At 37.6% G+C, this 20,768-nt stretch overlaps 1 protein-coding gene and 1 long non-coding RNA gene across 3 annotated transcripts in view; one reads left to right on the top strand and one right to left on the bottom strand.

Moving 5' to 3' along the window:
• The window catches only part of smpd3 (sphingomyelin phosphodiesterase 3), a 61,347-nt gene extending 43,846 nt beyond the window's left edge, over positions 1-17,501 (top strand). For both annotated transcript variants that reach the window (XM_017434236.3, XM_017434234.3), the window contains 6 exons: positions 2,877-2,952; positions 4,699-4,860; positions 7,072-7,161; positions 11,004-11,067; positions 11,269-11,437; positions 13,794-17,501. In XM_017434236.3, the coding sequence (XP_017289725.1) occupies positions 2,877-2,952; positions 4,699-4,860; positions 7,072-7,161; positions 11,004-11,067; positions 11,269-11,437; positions 13,794-13,895 (663 nt within the window). In that variant the 3' untranslated portion in view covers positions 13,896-17,501. The remainder of the gene's footprint in view (positions 1-2,876; positions 2,953-4,698; positions 4,861-7,071; positions 7,162-11,003; positions 11,068-11,268; positions 11,438-13,793) is intronic.
• Positions 11,321-19,785, bottom strand: LOC112451283. Its single transcript, XR_003040077.2, has 4 exons — positions 19,652-19,785; positions 11,935-11,975; positions 11,558-11,631; positions 11,321-11,434 (listed from the first exon to the last, which is right to left on the bottom strand). It is a non-coding gene; the product is annotated as an uncharacterized LOC112451283 (long non-coding RNA).
• Positions 19,786-20,768: the final 983 nt, after the last annotated feature.

The raw sequence follows: 20,768 nt of genomic DNA, 5'->3' as shown, positions 1-20,768 counted from the left end.
GTGTCAGCCATCTTGACTTAGTTTGACTCCAAATAAAAATGTCAACAAAAGTATCATAAGAGACAAAAGAAACTGTCCAAAAAAGTGCTAATTTGTCTGCTATACATCTTCAAGTCTAACTTAGTTTTTATTCTCTGTTGACGTATCCATCTCGTGCTTATGGTAAATGGTAAATGGACTGTACTTATATAGCGCCTTTTCTAGCCAACCAAACCACTCAAAGCACTTTATAACACAATCTGCCTTCATTTACCCATCCACACACATTCATACAGCATTTGTTTACATCTCTATGAAGCTAATCTGAATAAATCATTCTACAGAGTCTAATCAGTATATCACATTACTGGAGGTTGCAGGAAGCTGTTGCACAGAGCTGCACATGTACCCTAACCCTGCAGCCCCTTTAACAGATGCACAGTCACATCTTTAACCAGCACACAGCATACTGTTCGTGTCTTTGGAGCAGATGGTAATCAAGACATGTAAGTGCAACATGACACACACAGAGGCCAGCTGCTCCTCTGGTAAAATCATAAATAAGTAAACAATAAACATTCCTGTATTCTTTGAATGAAAACCCTGCCAAAGAGTCATCTTTTATGAACAAGCAACATGTTTATTTACTGTTACTTTTTAGTGAGCAATAGCCACTTCTTATTTGTAACTTTATAATACTGATGGTAAATTCTACTTCTCAGAATTGGGGTCCTCCATGAATGTGAGGGTGTATTCGGATCAGTTCCGCACGTCAAATACTCCTCCCATGTTAAGAGCTCTTTTTAAACTACGACCTCGAGCAGAAATGTTTGCAGTCTTGCCACAGATCTGCTCCTCCCAGATGCCTTCACACTTCAGCATATCCACCCCGCAATCATTTTTTTTTTCCTCTACAACCCTTTATTTCTCCTTATCATCATCAGTCTGCATCCACCCACCGACTCTTCAGAGCTGCCAGTCGCAGCCTCGTTGTCCTTCAGGACTCTTCAGCTCTGATGCTAAAGGTGTCTGATTAAATCTCCAGCGAGGCTGCACATTGTTGCTCACATTTTGCTGCTTATAGAGTGGAGAAATTCAGTCTTAAAAATGTACCAAGAAAGTTAAGTGCATTTTGCCTGTTAGTTGGCTTCGTTTTCTTGAATTCACTAACATCCAGCCAACAATTTCCTCTATTTGCTTTACCATGCTTTGTCACAGGGAGCTGGCTCCAATCTCCAGTGGTCAATAATGAGACGCTGGACAGGTTACAAGTCCATCACAGAGTCACTTAGAGACAAATGAGACAGACAAGAATTTGTCTTTGTTGGAGTCTACAGCAGGAAGCACTATACTTCTGATTATATATTGTCCAGCCTGCAGGGCTGACTCTAGTTAAACTAACCAATAAGAGGGTGACACATTTTTTATGCACACTGTCTGACATAAAGGGAAAGTCTTGTGAAAACAAAGTTAATGGTTAATTTGATAATAAACCTCAAATATGCCCTTTTCTCGCAACCAAAGTATTAATGAAATACACAAAACAAAACATTATCACAGCAGGTGGTAGCAAAGAAGCAAGTAAACTTATTCTCAAAAGAAAAATCCACATGAAAGCATATAAACACGGGGGAGGTTAAAAGCAAATATTTCACTTTTAGCACATCAAAGATTTATAAGTCCTGTAATGAGTTTGTGAGGTTTTCAAGAAAAATTACAGAACACAATTTGAGATTTTTAAAGTGTCTTTTGTCTCTTCCTCAGAAGTCATGAGTAAACGTTGGATATTTTGTCTCTTTTTCATCACAACAAGCAGATAGGCAGTGTTTTAATACCAACAATCCTTGAGTCATCATACAAACGAGGGGTCCAGGGAGTTTTACTGTGAAAACAGACATGACTGCTGCGTTCTGGTACATATGTGTAGACAAAACCAAGGAGAAGAGAGAGACAGAGACATGCCAACTTCACTCAGCTGAGTTTTGAACCATCAAGCTGATTCTTGCTGTGAGGCAGCAGCTTTCACCACTGCACCACCATGCCACCGTGACAGTGAAGCTCTATGGTTGAAGTTTCTATGTCGGGTTGTTCTGGGTCTGTTCAGAGGAACTTTGAACAACCGGCTCAAAATTTTCTGATGAGAAACCTTTTAATCAATCACCAACCACTGAGCCGCCTGAAAAAATTCACTCACTGTTTGAAAAATATCATTTTGGTGTTAGTGTAAGGGCTTTTTGTTTATAGTTGTTTTCTGCTGATAGAAAATGTTTCATGCTCCATCAGCCTCTGCAGACCATTCATTATCCGGGACAAAATGTCAGAACTAATGTCGGTCCCATTGTTGGTGGGAGCGAGTGCTGATAAAATAGTGATCAGCACTATTTTTTCGCCACAAAAGGCCTTTTGATTATTTTAAGCATACAGTATGAGAGATTCAGAAGAAAGCTGATGATAAAAGCTGCTCTGTAGGGCTGGCTTCACACCAGATGCTTGGAGTTTGTGTAGCATCTGCAGAGCTTCAATATTTTTGTTTTGTGTGCAATGATTACAGCATCCACAACGGCTATGCATCACAGATGTGGCGTAAACTGTGGTGCAAGTACACGCAGAAGTTTCTGCATGATTTCTTTTTTTTCTACATAACATAATTTTAATTATCTCATTACATTTTTCCTTTTTACCTTAGTGCTCTTACATCACACACCTTAAATGTTGTACTTAAATTTCAGCTTGTGTTAATTGTCCCTCAGGATCTCTAATGTTTCACCTCACTCTGAATGATCTAATCATGCTGTTGTCAGCTGGCATGCTTCATGCAAACACACTTGTTAATTGGGTTTTTATGTGGCTTGTTTGAACACAGCAGAGTGACATCATGTCCTGTTTCATCACTGCAGGTTCATGTGGGCACCTCCCATCAGGAGCAAAGAGTTGTGGGATACCTCACGTGCACGCACCTCCACGCCATCGAAGGTAAAGTAGCATCAGGTCTTCGTGTGATGACTGAACACCGATGTGTTTCAAAGCTGCTCAGGAGGGTTTTGTTCGTGAAAAGACATCTCGGCTTCATGTCTGCGTGTGTGCCTCTGTGTACTGATACTTAGATAAATGAGCACGTCAAAACCCATGTGTATCTCCTCCTGCTGTTCCCATGGCGACTGCCTCAAGCTGTTTAAGGCGTCACAGCCCTATTTAAAGCCTCTGGTCAAAGCCACGCTCATTTTTTTTTTACCAGAGACACATCCACCATCACCCCCCACCTCTTTTTGCCTGCTATTCTGGGCTTCTACGCTTGTTGCAGGCCTAAATATAGCAGTACCAGTACCGTTTCTAAAGATACAACAAAGATAAACCCCCTAGAGGTGAGGGGGCTGGGATGAATAAGTCAGGGAAAACAAGGAGGAAAAAAGAAGAGACCTGAGAAGAAGGAGGTGTGTTTGAGATTCATGGTGCAGAAAGAATGGTAACTGAGCAAAAACTCAACCTATAAATGTAACAGCTGCCTCAGTTTATGGGTGAGTTTAGTTTTAGTGTATTTAAGGTGTGCAGGAACAGTTGGCCTTTCAGGCATTTAATGGACCTGTCACTCCTGAGACGTTTCTGAGCTTTTCTATACATAAATGTCTGTAATCATGTTTTTCTTTAGGATAATTAATCTTTTATTATTAACATCTTACTTGCAAAAAAAAGTAAAAGCTTCAAAGGATTTTTGGTGTTGGACTCTCATAGATGCAACAAAAGGTTTTGTTTTGTTCTCACTTTCATAACTAAAAACATTCCTACTGCCGCTTCCTAAAATAGTGTTTTAATCATGATGTATTTTCTTTGAAATAATCTACTTCTCATTCGAAATGCTGCATCAAAAACTTTCATCATTAAAAGCCTTGAAGGAAGCTTTTAATGACGTCACCCACCGCCTTTCATGCCAGAGTTTTTGACAAAGATAATTGTTTGTATGTATTGAATTCCTTTGGTCAAACCTTGAAAATAACATTATGCACAATCTCAAAGATATATTGCATAATTTATTGGCTGTAAATGACTCTCAACTAATAGCACACCATATTTGTGTTTGGTATTCACTTTTTAATGTTTATTGTTTTCTGTGCAGCACTTTGACTAAGCAGTTGATTTTAAATGTGCTATACAAATAAATTTGATTTGAAAATCTTCTCACATTAAAGGTTTTGCGCAGCTATTCAGGCACATGCACAACAAACACGGCCTCCACATCATTAAGATTGGTCCATTTTTGAGAAATTCAGTAAAACAAACAGAAACACACATGGACAAAAAATAATACTAATAATTTCAGATGTACTTCAGCTGCAGTCAAAAATAATCAAAGCCAAAGCAACCTACTCACCCTCCAATATCCTGACACCTCTTTGTTTCTCACATTCTCATCTATTCATCTGTTCTCTCTCATGATTTCACCCACCGCCTCCCTCTGCTCACCTCCTTCCCTTACCTCTATAACTAAAGGCAGTTTATCAGATTCACTGGCTGCAGTGGACCGATGTGAACGCTGCCAAAAAAAGACGCTCAGTATCATGTTACTAATATTAGTAACACCACAAGTAAACTAACAAACTGTCTCAAGCTACAAAGATGTGAAAACAAAAAGAAACAGCAACAATAGCTCCTGGATAAGCCTGTTTTTAGTGTGCAATGTTATGACATCAACATGCTTTGTTGTCGTTACCTGTTCCTGTCCAGGTGATGCATCAGTCCGCTGTGAGCAGCTGGACCTTTTGCTCCAGTGGGGGGCCGAGTTTCGTCAATCTTCATCCCAACCACCTGAAGGAGAGAAGGTGCTGGAAGACCTGGTGGCCTTCGATGTTATCCTGGGAGACCTGAACTTTGACAATTGTTCTTCAGGTGGGCAGAGATAATAAGTCAGTGGATTTCCAACCATTTTTTTCTCATTAATAATCAGTCCACACACCAACATGATGCAGGATTCTGCTCTCAGTATCAGCAGAAGGATGTAGAGCCCCAGCTGTCTCACAGTGCAAAATATTATAAGATATTAATGATCTTAGCATCAATAATAAAACCTTGGAAATTTTTACTATGGTGAAAATATGTGAATATTCTAACTAACCCATTTTTTTATTATTGCAACAAAACAAACTAAGAATTCCTTACAGTTCTTGGTTGTAGTGTATCTACTTACACAAACACAACTTCAGCTGTAACACCAAAATATTCAATATGCAAATTATGTGTTAATGCTGCTCACAAAAAACTAATAAATATGTGAGAACATGCCGGTGCTTAGAGCTACAGAAGACTTATTGCTGCTGTAAATGTGCAAAATAATTCAAAAGCAAGCCATACTGAAGTGATTTTAGATGCAGCTCATTTTTTAAGCTGTCATTCATTCATCGATCCATCTTCTGCTGCTTATTCGTGTTTGGGTCATGGAGGCAGCAGGTTCAGACATCCCTCTCCCCAGTGATGCTCTCCAGCTCCTCCTGAGGGATCCCAAGGTGTTCTCAGGCCAGAGAAGATGCAGTATGTACAACTGAGCTCTGGGTCTGCCCTTGGGTCTCCTCCCAATGCCTGAAAATTTTAATCAGATGCCTGAACCACCTCAGCTGACTTCTTTCAACCCAGAGGAGCAGCAGGGTCTATGCCAAGGTCCCACCAGATGATGGAGCTCCTCACCTAAGACTGAATCCGGTCACTCTACGGAGGAGCTCATCTCAGCTGCTTGTGTTTGGGATCTTGTTCTTTTGGTCTTTATACCATAGGTTCAGGTTGGAACAAAAACTGACCAGTAAATTGAGCACTTTGCCTTTTGACTCTGCTCCTTTTTCACCACGACAAACCAGAGCAAAGCCCTCATGAATGCGAAGTAGGCCCAGATTCATAGATCCATCTCCTGCTCCATTCAACCATCACTCATGAACAAGACTCCCAGATACTTGAACTCCCCTGCTTGAAGAAGAAATTCATCTAAACCCATAGAGAGCATTTCATCTTTTTCTGGTTGAAAACAATAACCTCAAACTTGTAGAACCTGACTCTCATCTGCACTCAGCTGACTTTCGGGGCCTGAAGAAACCAGCAGAACCACATCCTCTGCAAAAAGCAGAAACAAGACCCTGAGGTTCCCAAACCAGACACCCTCCTCTCCATGACTGACTTTAGATCTTGTCCATGAACACCACAAACAGAGTTGGAGACATGAACAGCCCTGGCAGAATCCAACCCACACTGAAAGCAAGCTTGACTTTGTGCCAAGAATACAGACACAGCTCCTGCTTTCAGATAGCCCTTAGAAGTGACCCTGGCCCTCCATACTCCTACTTTTACACTGTCATGTCCAACAAATCTTTTACTGTTTAGATTTATCAACTAAAGTTTCACATAAGGTTCCAGTACAAATTTTCCTCGTAACTCCTCAAATCCTGCAGCTCAGGCAGAGGAGGAGACAAGTCACGTCATATCTAAAATCAAAATAAAATCACAATAATGAGCTGTAGATGTTAGTCAGTTCAAGTTGCAGTGGATGTGTGCTACTTTAATTGTGCAAAATGTAAAGTTTCTAGTGCAAGATGTAGTCCAGGACAAAATACAGCTGGGTCTCAAATGCATCTACAAAATAGCTTAATAAATAGTAAACAAGTGGATAATTTCAACAACATTAATGTTGTGTTTTTAGGATGAGCACTTTCAAATGCTAAATTAAATTCTTTGTATGTGGAGTTATGCAAGTTTTTATGTTACAGTTGTCTGACCCTGTTATTCTGCCTGAAACTGCATGACTAAAAATGTTTTTCTGAGCCTTTCTGTACCCAGCACAGAAAGGCCTTGGAAGTTATAATACACAAACACAAAAACAGGTTAGTTAACATGTGGGTTTATTTCTGCACAAATTAAATTTACAGTTGATGATTTTGTCCTTTACCACCATCTAGTGTTGAATAAAATGAATATGATCACAGTTTACTTAACAAAGCCTCATATTTGCTGACTTATTTAGAAATAAAGTCTCCAACAGAACATATGTTGTTCTGACACCATTTTTAGTTGCTTTGGGTAAACCTTTGACTGTGCTTTGTGGGTTGTTGTTTTTTCCAGAGGACAAACTGGAGCAGCAGCATGCACTTTTTACTCAATACAAGGACCCATGTCGCCTGGGGCCAGGGGAGGACAAACCATGGGCTCTGGGTGAGGCATCGCAAACGCACACACACAAATCCACACAAGTTTGACCAGATGTCACATCCACTGCAGCAATAGTAACACTGCAAGTGTGTAAATCATTCTGAAACAGCAGGGTGATCATGTGGTTGCTGCAGAGCAGAGCAGACTAAAATCTGCCTCTTCAGGCTAAATCAGGATGTACCCTCAGTGTGAATGAAAACACCACCAGTGCACCAGCTTCATACATGAGCATTAGTGACGCATGCAAGGACTGGACAGATTTGGTCGGGATACGAAGCAATATTTAGGCCAGTGGTATTTTGGGGATGGAGTGGGCAGGAAAGAGTGTAAAGGCTTGTTCAGAGAAATGTTTGTTTTAAATGTTTTACATGGCAAGCGGAAAATAAAAAAAAACAGATCTGTCCTTCCCACATGAACCTTGCTTGTCAGAAGAAAAAACGGAAAGAAAACAGGAAGGGATGAATGAAACAATAAAAATAAAAACTAGAAGGAAGATTATCCTGTTTTAATAAAATATCTGAAGAAGGCCTGGCATTCGTTAAGGAATGCATATTGCCACAATTATAGACTGAGATCATCTTCTGTTAAGAAATGAGGGAATTATAGTCATTTTGGTTAAACCTTAAAATGACATTATGCACAGACTTGTGTGATCTGTTTGAATGTGTTGTGAATGACTGACACCTATTACCACACCACATTTGAGCTCAGTTTTTGTACATTTGGCAGATTTATAGTCTTTTTTGTGTTTGCTAAGATTGCACATCTTGAATTGGATGATTTTGGAGTCCAAAAGTCAATCTGTTGTAGAGTCAGGGTCCTAAGATTTCTGTTTGTTTTGTGTATTCTATTTATTATTTAGTTGACTTTGCATCAAGTTTGCTGTTTTACTTTTTTGATCCTCTTGGTTTGGTCATGTTGCTTCTCATGTTTTTTATTTCTTGCTTGTTTTGAGATCCCTTGTGTTTAATCTTCACTTTTTCTCAACCTGTTTCTGCTCTTCAGTCCTGCCTGGCTGACTTACTCTTGTTTTCTGTTATCATTAAGTCTCTACTTATCTCATCAGTTCCCCTTCTATTTATATCCAACATCTGTTTTGTTTTGTGTATTTTGATTTGTGTATCATGAAAATTTGCATTCTTGGGTCCAAACTTTACTTCAAATCATGAAATGAAGAGGACAACCCAGTGACTACCTACTGAAAATTTCATTAAAATTTGTCCAGTGGTTCATGAGATATTAACAATACAGACAAATGATCCCCACACACAGACATGGGAAAAAACACTATTGCCCTTTTGCCTTTAATAGCAGACAATAATTGTTTATAAATGAATACAGTTGTGAGTCTGGTGTTGCTATTAAAATGTTCACATTGTCGTAACTTTGGGAAATTTCTGCTGTCACTATGCAGGGATTTTGGCTGAGTTAGAATCAGGTGAAATAATTAAACAGAACAAAAGTAACAAGACATTTTAAAGCCGTTTAAATGAAAAGTTTCTGTAAAACTTTCCACTCCGTGTCTCTTTTCATGATGTAGTTGATGTTGCAAATTGAACAGCCAAAAACCAGAAGTACCTCATGTTTATAAGGAAGTGAGTACAGAACTGATGTAAAGGAACATTTATTCTGTTCACCCACACAGCAGCCTGTGGGTGACATCCGGATTTATGAGCTCAGAAAAACTGAGGTCACATTTACCATTTGAACAGGGAAGCTCCTGGATATTAATAGTTTCCCAAATGTGCTGCAAACAGTGATATTATTTCAGTGATCAAAAACCTGCTTTTCAACTTGTGAAAAATATTCTCTGCACATCAGACACTTTTCAGAAGAGCTCCCAGCTTGCATGAATTGACTGGAGTAACTTCAGAGATGCTCTCTTCATCCAGAGCGTTTTAACCACATTATCCAGCCTACATCCTCACAGCATCAATGTCAAAAGCATCTCTGAGTGCTCATCAGTCTCTCTCTGTCATATTTCACCAGGGTACTGTGGTTCGAGGGTTAAAACGGGAGATATATCCACTCCAAACAGTGTCTTCTTGTGCCACTGGAAGCAGCCTCAGTGAGGAGTGGATTATGAATCATATAAAGCAACATGAATCGATAAAGAAGATGCAGAAATAATTTACTGTTATGTAACTGAAATATTTCTGTATATAGGTTGATCATTGATTTTTCTATTTGACCAGACAGATGTTCAAAATCAGACCTAGATTTTAACTTTGTATCGTTGTCTTTTCTCTAATTACTATAGCTTTAAGGCAAAAGTGGGCAAAAAATGTTTTTGCCTTTGTCTGTCTGTTACCAAAACATCTCATGAACCACTGGAAAAAAGTTAATGAAGCTTGTAGAAGGTAGTAATTATTGGATGTACATCTAGAACTGATTAACCCAGTTAAAAATGGCTGTTAATCAACCTTGGTTATAACTCAGTCGGTTTTACAGATAATGAGCTAAAATCTGGTGTGGTTGTAGCTGAGATTCATTCATAAAACATACTCTGAGCGTGACATCTTGCAAAACGCAGGAGGTAGCACATAATGTTATTTTAGTCTAAAACTCTGGCATGAAAACCAGTGGGTGATATACATTTCTTCAAAGAAGGTTAGGCCTTTAAATATTATTAGTCTTGCAGGGATATTTTGCTTAAATTGTTAAAAATAAGTGTATCCCCATGAGCAGTTTAAAATGGTTTTAAAATTAACCAGTCTGGTGTCTTGTTTTGAAATGCCTGTCACAGACATTTAAAGAATAAAAAAAGAGCAGAAGGTGACCAGTATTCATTAGTTTCTAAAAAAGAAATAATGACACAGAATTCAAAGACTGATTTCACAATCAAGACAACACTTCTGCAGCTCATGACTAGTCTCATCCTGTCATCATCAGACTAATAAATACCAAATACCAGATGATTCAATAACAAGATGACAGATACGTAAAAAATGGTAAAATAACTGATTGTCTGGAGAAAAAATGTACATTTGATTTATATATTCCAATTTTACATCTGTGGTTTGTTCAATCTATCCAGCTTTCAAGCTTCTCTGATTTGAAAAAAATCTATAAAAAATACTTTAACTAACCTTCAACTGCAAATTTATTTGAAAGAAAGCTTAAAAAGAATTGGTTTTACATTTAAAAATATTTACATTTTGAGCATGCATGTCCCTCAGTATCTGCAGGAACAGCGAAGTTTCTTGATTTAGTTTAGTACAAAAAAAGTCCACAGTGACTTCACACATTTTTTATTTTTCTTCAAAACCAAGATCTTTTCCAATATTTTCCTGACTTTGACAAGTGTTTAACAATCAAAGTCTATCTGTTACTTTACACAAATTAAAAAACAGCTTTAGTTGATTGCAGGCTGAAATGTTTCCAGTTTGTGTCTATTATCCCTCTTTGGGTCGGACTAAAAGACACTCTGAAAGACTACGTTCGATAAACTGCTGCTGTTCTGAAAAGCAAACTGCTGGACAAAATTCATTTTTTATTGATGTGAGAAATCCCAGCAGAGGAGCATAAATAATGAACCAACCTCAAATTTTATATAAATAAATACTTCTTTTTTATCCATGCCTCAAAATGAGCTACAGCTTCACACAAAACCAAACCTATTCAAAGCTTTAAACATGTAAACAGTCAGGTGTGTGTTCAGATAAATGCACAGGTGGTTAAGTCAGCTAATAACCACATTAAAAAATAAAAACTTGGAGAAACCTACAGATTTCACCCCAACCTGTAAAACCTAACCCTCCTCTCACAGTGGACTGCTCACAGAAGGACATTTGGGTCGTAGATTTACTGGATGAGTGTTTTTATTTTAATGTGCTGTTTTTTAGGCACTCTGCTGGATCCCAGTGGCCTTTATGACGACGATGTCAGCTCAGCTGAAAGTTTACAAAAGTGAGTCACTTGATCTACAACTGCTGTAGCCACGAAATCGAGTTCACTTGTGATGGGGTTTTCATTCACAGATGTCTTATGTGTCAAATCATCATCAAGTAAAAAACAGTTTTGATTTTATTTGTTCTCTAAAACTGATGTAGACTCCTGTGAAATGAGTCTGAGTCCTCCTGTGTGTCTGCATCTGTGTGCCTCTGTCAGAGTGATGGAGAACGAAGACGGGAGAAAGGAGTATCTGGTGTTTCCTCCCAGTAAGAACCATTGTCCTGCCAGTAGTCAGAAGGGTAGGAAGATCCCTCTGAAGGGAAACGGACGTCGGATCGACTACATCCTCTACAGCGATGAGGGCCTTCAGCAGGACTGGAAACTGGTAGGATTTGAGAAAATATTAAAGCACAAACATCAGGCTAAAATGTAGTTTGATATCAATAAATAATACACCCTGGTACATACCTACCTGATATTTACCTAATACAAACTGAATACATACCTGATACCTACAGGGACCAGGCAGGTATGTCCCCTGTATGGTCCAGGTACATTGTTGTTTTTTGTCTTGTATTGCTGTCCAGAAACAAATAAAAACTTGAGCAATTGGATACTGTGCACATTTACCTAGTATTTTTATAAAACATGGATCCAGATCAGATCAGGACTTTCTTAATAATCCTGCTTAAAAACAAGCAGCTGAACCTGATACACAATTTATTAGTAGTATTAGTACAGAAGTGTCATTATAACAAGTTCAAGAATGCTTTATTTATTTTTGACCTTCATAAAATACTCAGTTTGTTGAGGTAAAATGATCTTATCTGCAAGGAAGTGGCCAGCTCTGATAGATTTCTTTTATTAAGACACTCATCGAACCTTCATTTCCTGAGAGATGTTTCTCCGGGCTCAGGAAACACCTGACGAGAAAGATTTGACAAAATTCAGGGAGGAGAACAAAAACACTGCAAACACAGATGGAATCAAATGAATAAAAACAATGGTGTCTCTGGAGTCTGCGTGAGGGATTAGAAAATCAAATCACATCATTTACATCAGGATGTATCCCTCTCATCCTGCCGCTTTCAGTCTTTCCTCTCAGACTCAACCTTGTGCTGCCACCTGGTAGCAGAAAACAGACACTTAACATCCCTTCAGTTCACGCTGATCAGCTTTCACACAATATCGGGTTTTTGTTTATAAATAACTTTCATTTCGCTTTTAAAACACCGACTAAATCAGATGTTTTCTCTGGTGTTTTCAAGTGTCTCAAAATGATCCAGCATCATGCATTATTAAAGAAGCTTTGTTAAAAAATGTCATAGAGCTAATGTTTTCAGAAGCAGCAGGAAGCAATCGCTGTCAGAAACAATTGTGGAAATGAGTAATTGTTGGGAAGTACCTTACATGCTTTTTAAAAAGAAAACACTGATTGGACACAATCAAGTTACATTACTTCCTGTTAAAGGACACATTAAATACAATAACATTTATTTATTTGGTGGTTTTGGGGATAACCCAGATGTTTAAACTCAATCATGCTTTCATGGATGAAACCAGTCAGCGCAGGAAGGTTTTCTAAGGTCAGAGCGAGAAAAGTTGGCTGTTAGAGCTTTTTAGCGTCTTATATTTCTGCCTGTTTGTTTTTGCAACAAAATCCAGTTACTTCAGTCTGATTTCTAAAAAAAGCTCCAATAAAACCACTGCATTAATGATATGTTAAAGCTCTTAGTTGACCAAGGTTGTATTTACTGCTTTAACAGGTGTAAACTTGTACGAGGGCACAATTAAAAGTATATTCACACTAGAGGAAAAAAAAAACTTAATATTTGAAACATTTGCTAGTTTTTCAAACTGTGAACAGATAAGAAAAAAGATCTGCAAGAAACCAGCAAAATTATTTTTTTTCTACATCAACTGCTTCAGAGAAAAAAATATTAGTTAACTAGTGAAATATTTTATTGTGTTTATTGATGACAACATGTATTTGAAATGTTTTAAGCTTTGCATTGTGTTTTATTCCTCCAAGTTAGTGTGACAACAGTGTTTCTTGTGAAGGCACGCAGCACCATTATCAACATTTACAGACGTTAATATTGCTATAAATTCATTCATATTGTTTCAATGTAATTAAAGACACCAAAATAAACTGTGTAAATAATATAAAATAAAAAATTATTAACATCAGCTAAAATCCCAGTAAAACGTTTCAGTGTAACTAGAAAAATCTGACACAAAATCTCCCTGCTAACACATTTATGTCCATGAGTAACATTTATATGTAAATCTAAAAACACTGACAATGATGATCATCTGCTTTAGTTGGTCATCTCCCAATATACAAGATGACATCAACCAGAAACTGTGGTCAGTTAGTGATACATATCCCAACCTTAGCAACATTAATGTTTGTCAAAAACATGCTGTGTTTCAACAGAAATCATGTTTCACAACATTTTGAGACAAGTATATTTATGCTGTTGACCAAAATGCTCCACAATAAAAATAACACAAAAAAATGGAAGCAGCACAAAAGACAATTAAAGGTCTAGCATTTCTTGATGGAACGTATTTCTCCCTGGTACATACCAGATAAGTACTTGCATTAATCTTATGTAATAAACTTTATTGTTTTATATTACACCATGCAGCATCATTATTTAGTTGTAAAGTAATTCTTGATCAACATTTGTTGTTTTTGCGTGTGCGGTGTGAATAAATTTGACCTTCTCTTGCAGGAAATCGAAGAGTTCAGCTTTGTGACCCAGTTGGCCGGCCTCACTGACCACCTGTCTGTAGCCATGCGCCTGGCTGTTTCCACCGGAGAAGAGGAGCCTTAGACCAACCGCCTGAGCTTTCATCGTTAAATACTGCCATGGAGGAGCAAACAGGAAGAAATGAAGACATTACGAGTTTACAGATACAGAGCAGCGTGAGGAGAAGATTGAAGGGACGGCAGGTAGACGGGTGAATCGGTGGGACGGCGCTCAGAGAAGTGAAGAAGAAAGAGAAAGTAGAGATTGAAGAGAGAAAGACTTTGACAGGGAGAGATAAGCTGGGGAATTCAGATTAGGAAGTCTGAGATATTCATCTTCCTGGGTAAATAACCCACACGAACACACTCTAAATACTGCATCAGCCGCAGGAGACTGACATTCAGACTGTTGAACATTGCCTGGCCTCTCCTCCAGCTCTCCCAGCTGAACTGAATCCAGAGGGTTTGATTTTGAGTGAAGTGTTTCATGTAGCCAATGCACACACTCCTTTGATTGGATCTGTTTTAGCCGTAGTTTAAGTATAATGGGGTTTTTTTTGTTTGTTTTTTTCAAGACTCTACCTTCAGGGACAGTCGGATGCTTGTTGTTAAGTGTATAAAAGGAAAACATTTACGTGGAGTGAAGCTGCTGACCAGCCTTTACACTGACCATCTGTGTCCTTGTGTTGTGCTTCTTTCCTATTGGTCAGTTTCACTGTCAGTCATTCACCTTGCTGCCCTCACGCCATTCCCAGGAACCTCAACAAGTGTCTTTTTTTCTTAAAAAAAAGAGTCTTTCTAAAAGGAAAAAAAATAAACTATTTCTATTATTGACGCACCACTTTTTATAGAAACTTTAAATGCCTGTTTAATATAAAATGCTATGTTTCTAAGGAGAGATTGTATAAAGGGACAAGAAATCAGAGGAAAAAACTGTTTGTTGGATGCAATGTGATGCTAACAGCATGTTCTTCAGCCATGATTGGTAAAAATTAGAGGATCCTTTTTGAAATAGCTTTCCTGATGCATGATGGGAAATGGTTTATGGCACTAATATAGTGGCTTGATTCACACTGTTTTGAGATTTGGGGGCCTCAAGGAGCATTTTGCCCTGAAACACACAACTGTGTATTTATACGCTGGTTTGGCATTTGTGCATGTGCGACATACAAAACAATGTGCGCAGAGACATAAGGATTTAGGTAACACAAGCACACAAGCACACAACCACACACGTTTTGTACAGAGGAGTTTCAGTGGATTTGAGAAACCACATTGGCGACCATCATCATGGATGTGACTGTTTGTAGGACTCAATCTATTGTCACAGTGTCAGATCCAGTATTTCCTCTGAATGCAGCATGAGGTGCGACCATGTTGTGACATACACGGAAAACAAGATATTAAACACCTACAGGGCGACACAGAAAATGAAAAGTGTCGTATGGTTGAAAAGACTGACCCGGCTCACTCAAGAACACACAGAGTTTCTGCACACAAATACACAATCAGGTGTAAAAAATATATAAACAGTTTAAGGTTTGTTCAGACTGGGAACAGGACAAGTATGTGTACAACTGGATGAAAAGAATTGGCTAGAAACTGGCAGAAAAAGCGAGTTTAACAACAGTCTAAAAGTCTGAAAAGGTTAAATAATAATGCTTTTTTCCTTATTTTAAATTAAAGACCTAGCATTCCTGGAAGAAACACATATCTCCCACTGTCTTCATGCCAGAGTTTTAGACTAAAATCCTCCTATGTTGATATATGACAGTTATAGTCATTCCGGTCAAAGCTTGAAAGAAAACATGCGCTGTGAGGCGATGCTGCAAAATCTCGCATGACCTGTTAGTGCTTGACGTACAGTGAATGACTGTCAGCTACTACCACACCAAATTTTCGCTCAATATCTGTAAAGTTCACTAACATATAGCCTTTTTTGACTTGGCTGAGTTTGCTTAGCTGTGGCAACCATCTTCAATTGAACTGACTCCAAAAGTTAATCAGTTGTAGACGTATGTCCAATGGTTCCTTTCTGAGAGTTTCATTGAAATCTGTCCATAAAAATCAATTGGCAATTTCTTTTGGGGTTTGCTGGTGTTCTGAAAAAATAAGTATCCCATCAACTTTATTGACACAAGGGCAGAGTGTGAAGTGTAACACGGCTGTGCTGCCCACAAAGAAGCCTGTCTTTAAACTGACTTAGTTCACTCAGGCGTGGCCAATGCAGATTAATTTTTTTTAAAAACTGTAAAATCTGCCAAATTAGTCAACTGACCGATCAGTTTGGTCCATCTGAAACTATTGAAACATTTTAACTCTCAGCTAAAATAATAGTATTATAGGAAGACCTTATTTGTTAGAGGCTAATGAGTTGGATTGAAACAGATTTGGTCACATGTTAGAAAACAATATTTTAGTATTTTGGGAAGCCATAAATTGGGTCCATGTTCTCATCAATCTGCATATTTGTCTGTGACACCATCTCTAACGCTTGTTTCTCTGACTACAACGTGCACAACAGGAAGAGTTTTCAGACACTGTGTTCCACGGTCTGCACGGTGAACAGTGTTTACAGCTTATTTTCTAACAATCCACCTGATTGTTGAGGCGTGACGAGTCATTTTTAACATGGTGTGTGTGTGTTTTAGGCAGCTCTTGTTTACCTTTTCAGTAGAAGTGTGTGTGTGTGTGACATAAAGTAACATGGTACGTTTGAGTTATACATACCAGCTGTTGTATGTCCTTTTTTAACTTACAGTTTGAGTTCATGGGTCACCTGGCACCTCGGTCATGCTCTGTCGTTTTATGACTCACATATTCTAGTAATTATGACTAACATATTCTTCTTAAAACAAGCATTTGTGTTTGTGCTTCACCATGTCTGACTTTTTAATTTATAAATCACTACTTGTGTGCTTAGGGTGAACAAATTAGATCAAATTTTAAAGTATTTGTGGAAAAACCCATGTAAATACACCACAGTGACTGACAAGGTGCCACAGTGTCTCTGAGATCTTTTTTTTACTTGCAGGTAAACATGATATCCCAATTTAATGCATTTAATTCCTAATCTGAACTTGAAATTCAATCATCAAGGTGTAAAATCTAAATTAGTTGCAAAGCTTCAGCTCTGAAGCACAGACCGTTTGTGTAAATTAGATCTAATTAATAAATATAATGTTAGAGAGCTACAAAACTGAAGTGAGAATCATAAAAGTTGTTTCAATTTAGGATTTGACCAAATTAATTGCTTTGAGGGAAGTTGTTAATTTAGTTTCTGCTTCTTGGTGAGCAGGTAAGACGCTGCCTTTTTTACTAAGAAAAACTGGACTAAAAATTTCACATCTCCCCCTTAAAGACTTGAACTTCTCAAACACAAAACAGTATAAATATACTGAATTGAAAACAAATTAAAGGCCTTTAATTCCTTGAAGAAATGCATATTGTCTGCCACCTTTAATGCCAGAGATTTAAACTGAAATGTTGGGAAATGATGGAGACAACCTTTTAAAACCTTTTAAATGACATTATGTGCAATCTCATGTAACAATGTGAGTTCTCACATGATGTGTTAGCACTCAGAGTATGTGTTGACAGTGACTCTCAGCTACTACCACACCAAATTGTGTCTGTATATGATGACTGTGGCAGCCATCTTGAACGGGGTTAACTCTAAAAGTTAATCAGTTGTAGACGTACATGTAATGATATTTTTCTGAGAGCTTCAATAAAATCTGTCCAGTGGTTCATTAGATGTTTTTCTAACACTACAGACCAACAAACACACACACAAACAATAAAATCACTGCTGCTCTGCCATTGTTGACGGGCTATAATGAAAAGAATCAGCATTTTAAACAAATTTGCAAAAGTATGATGGGAAAATTTGCTAAATGTTGCCAAAGAAACTTTAAAGTTTTCTCATTTTTCATATTAATATTAATTATAACTGGTGGCATGGAGAAATGATAATTACTGGAGTTGTGCTCTCAGATTGGATTTGCTTGGTAATATAATTAATTTATAGCCAAAACAAAGTCCTAACAATTTAAATATAAAAACTTTTCTAAACTGAAATGGACCCAAGATTAAATTAAGTTACTGTTTATAAGTTACTGCAAAAATCACTTTATTTATAAAGAAATTCTAACTTTGGACAAGTTTGATTTTATGATATAGAAATGAAATGTAAAGGATCATATTATCTGCATATATGAAGAAAATCATCATCCTTGACATACCTGTCGATCCGGCGTTACGGCTCAATTTGTGAGCAGATGTACAATAATTATTCTGTTTAAATGATAATTTTAGCTTTTTGTGTCCTGCAGGATTGATTTATGTTAAAAAGTACAATAAGTTTAAACTAATCTATACTAAATCTGTTTTGTACGCAATGTTTGTTTTTTTTAACTGACTTTAGATCTGCCAATATGATCAAATTACACCACTGATGCTTTTTGTCTCATATCTTATCCTAAAAACTCAATGTTTTGGCAGTTTGGATGTTGAGTGTCTTTGTTTTGGTTTGTTTTATTTATTTTTTTTGGTATTCTGAATTCCAGCCACAATGGCTTCTGACGCTGCTCGTTTTCCTCGTGACATCGTTGCTAACGACAATCAAGCAACTAGATTTAGCTAGACGTAATCTCTGAATGATTCCCAGATCTCAGCGGGGCCGTCTGTGGAGCTACAACAACACAAACAGGATGATCCAAGCCATTTCAGAACCAACACTCGAACAGAAACCCTTCAGAATCCAGTGGTGCTAGAAGTTGACCAACATTATAGATTATAAAGACTATGTGAAACATTTACACCTAAACAATGATTTTTTTTGGTTCTTTTTTGTATTTATGGTCTAAATAGACAAACCTATGGATCAGTCTCTGACTGCATACCTGAAAAAGTTGATTTTTCAAAACCAAACTGTCCCTTTTTGTGTCCGATGTAGGATAAAGTTGTTCAGCAGTTAGTCGGGAAGTTCAGCTCGAAGCTTGCATAGCTGCATGTACTGTAATAACGCTTCAGGCTTGTAGTCTTAGTAGAAGTGATGCCTCACTTTGCTATCTTTTCCTAGTTTGATTTTATATAATTTCCTGTTTTTTTTATTGATTCTTGTCTTTGGTGGGGATTGTTTATCTGTAGGACTTGGTCTCTGTACTGTGGCTGAGGGATCAGTTGTTTTTCTTTCTAATCTTCTTCAACAAACTGCTTATTTTCTTCTGCTTTTCTAAGAAAAAAAATAATTTCTCCCTATATTTGAGTCCTGTGTCATTTTTTTGAGCCTGTAGAAGTCTTTCTGAGAGCTGCAGCCAAAATAAATGTAGAAATATTTGTTCCTTATAAAAACCAACCATAACGTTAATGCAACAACTGGTTGGTGGTTAAAGTGGTTTTCCACAAGTTCTGTGTAAGGTAAAGGGCTCTGCTGCAAACGTGCATTGCTTTATTTCCTCTTTTTTTCCCAGTGCCATCACATAGGAACATCTTATGTCTCATGCACACCAGAGGTGTTGGGATTCAGGGTATGGTTGTCTTTTGTGTTTCTCCTTACTAACCTCCTGTCTTCAGGGTGAGCTAGAGAGGGCGTGGATGAGACGTCCGGCAGCTGGCTGCCACACCTGAAGCTGATTTGGCTGATGAGAACTCCCTCTACTTAAGGCTGAGTGAATCATTACTCCCTTGTGGGATTGATAAAGTCACATGATGCCAGGTCTGCCTCCTCTTAGAGAAAAATCTAGTGATCATCTACAGTCTTACCTGTTCTTCCCTTACAGAAACTCCCCACGTAAGAGCAAATCCTTATCATTGCATTTATTTACCTGAACAACTTACCTCTGACCTTTTAAGTCTGCAACTGCTCTCCCTCTACAGATACTGTTCAGCTCCACTTCCCTTCCTCTTCAAAATAAAAGCTTGTTGGTCCTTTCAGCTTCTTCATTCAAAACTCTTTAGAAAAAAACCCCCAACCCCATCATGACAAGAGGTGTTGTTTCTAGACCTAAAAAAAAAAAAGAAAAGATCATCTTTTAAAGGCCACATTATGAAGAAGTGAAAGAAGAACATAGAGTGGCTTCTGCTTTAGATGAACAGGGGACAAGTCTAGCTGTTTAAATTTACATTTTGTGTGAAAAACTCCCCCACACTGAAACTCAAGTCGTATCGGTCATCTGTGACAAAACTGCTCAGCTGAAAACATGTTGAAGGACTCACTGATTTTCAGATAACTCACATTATAAGTTATGAAACTAACAAAATCTGAAGTACTGTAGGATTTTACTTACTCTGCTGCAAAAATGCAAACATTAAAAGCATTAAAATAATGTTAAAGATTATTAACACCTCCCGACACAGCAAAGTTTTAAACAAACAAACTGCATGTTACTAATTGACTGAGTTATAGCTATTTTGTGTTCGCTAAGGTTGATTAACTGGGGCAGACACTTTTTTATTTTTAATCACACTGCAAAAAAAAAAATTTGCTTTTTATACAAGATGTAAATTGCAAGTTTCCAATTTTAAAAATCTCATTTTAGGCAACAGAAAGCACAACAAGAGGGCAGAAATACTTTATTCCCAAATAACTTGCTTGCTAAAAATCCACCTTTTGTGAAAAGATAAAATAACTTGCACAGCTTTAAGAGATTTTTTTTTTCTAAATGCCAAAGTCATACATTTTTCCAAACTGACCAGAACTTCTTTAAGCAAAAACATTAATCTCTGTCCGCAAGAAAAGTTACAGTTCTAAAGCATTTTTAAGCCTTGATAAGCTGCAAAATTGAATCAATCATTTTGGGAAAAGTAAGGACTCTGACTCAGACTTTAAGACTAATGGTTCGCGTCTGTTCATTATTTAAAATTTTTGCTTTGTGTTAATTTTTCACAAGAAAAAAGCTAAATAAAAACTGTGGCAGTGAAGTTTTAAAACTGTGGTTGATTTCACAAAGAATGG

Source organism: Kryptolebias marmoratus, linkage group LG11 (assembly GCF_001649575.2).
Source record: "Kryptolebias marmoratus isolate JLee-2015 linkage group LG11, ASM164957v2, whole genome shotgun sequence".
In the NCBI taxonomy this organism is placed as follows: domain Eukaryota; kingdom Metazoa; phylum Chordata; class Actinopteri; order Cyprinodontiformes; family Rivulidae; genus Kryptolebias; species Kryptolebias marmoratus.
Note: the sequence above shows the minus strand (reverse complement) of the source record. Positions and strands in the feature narration are given on the sequence as shown.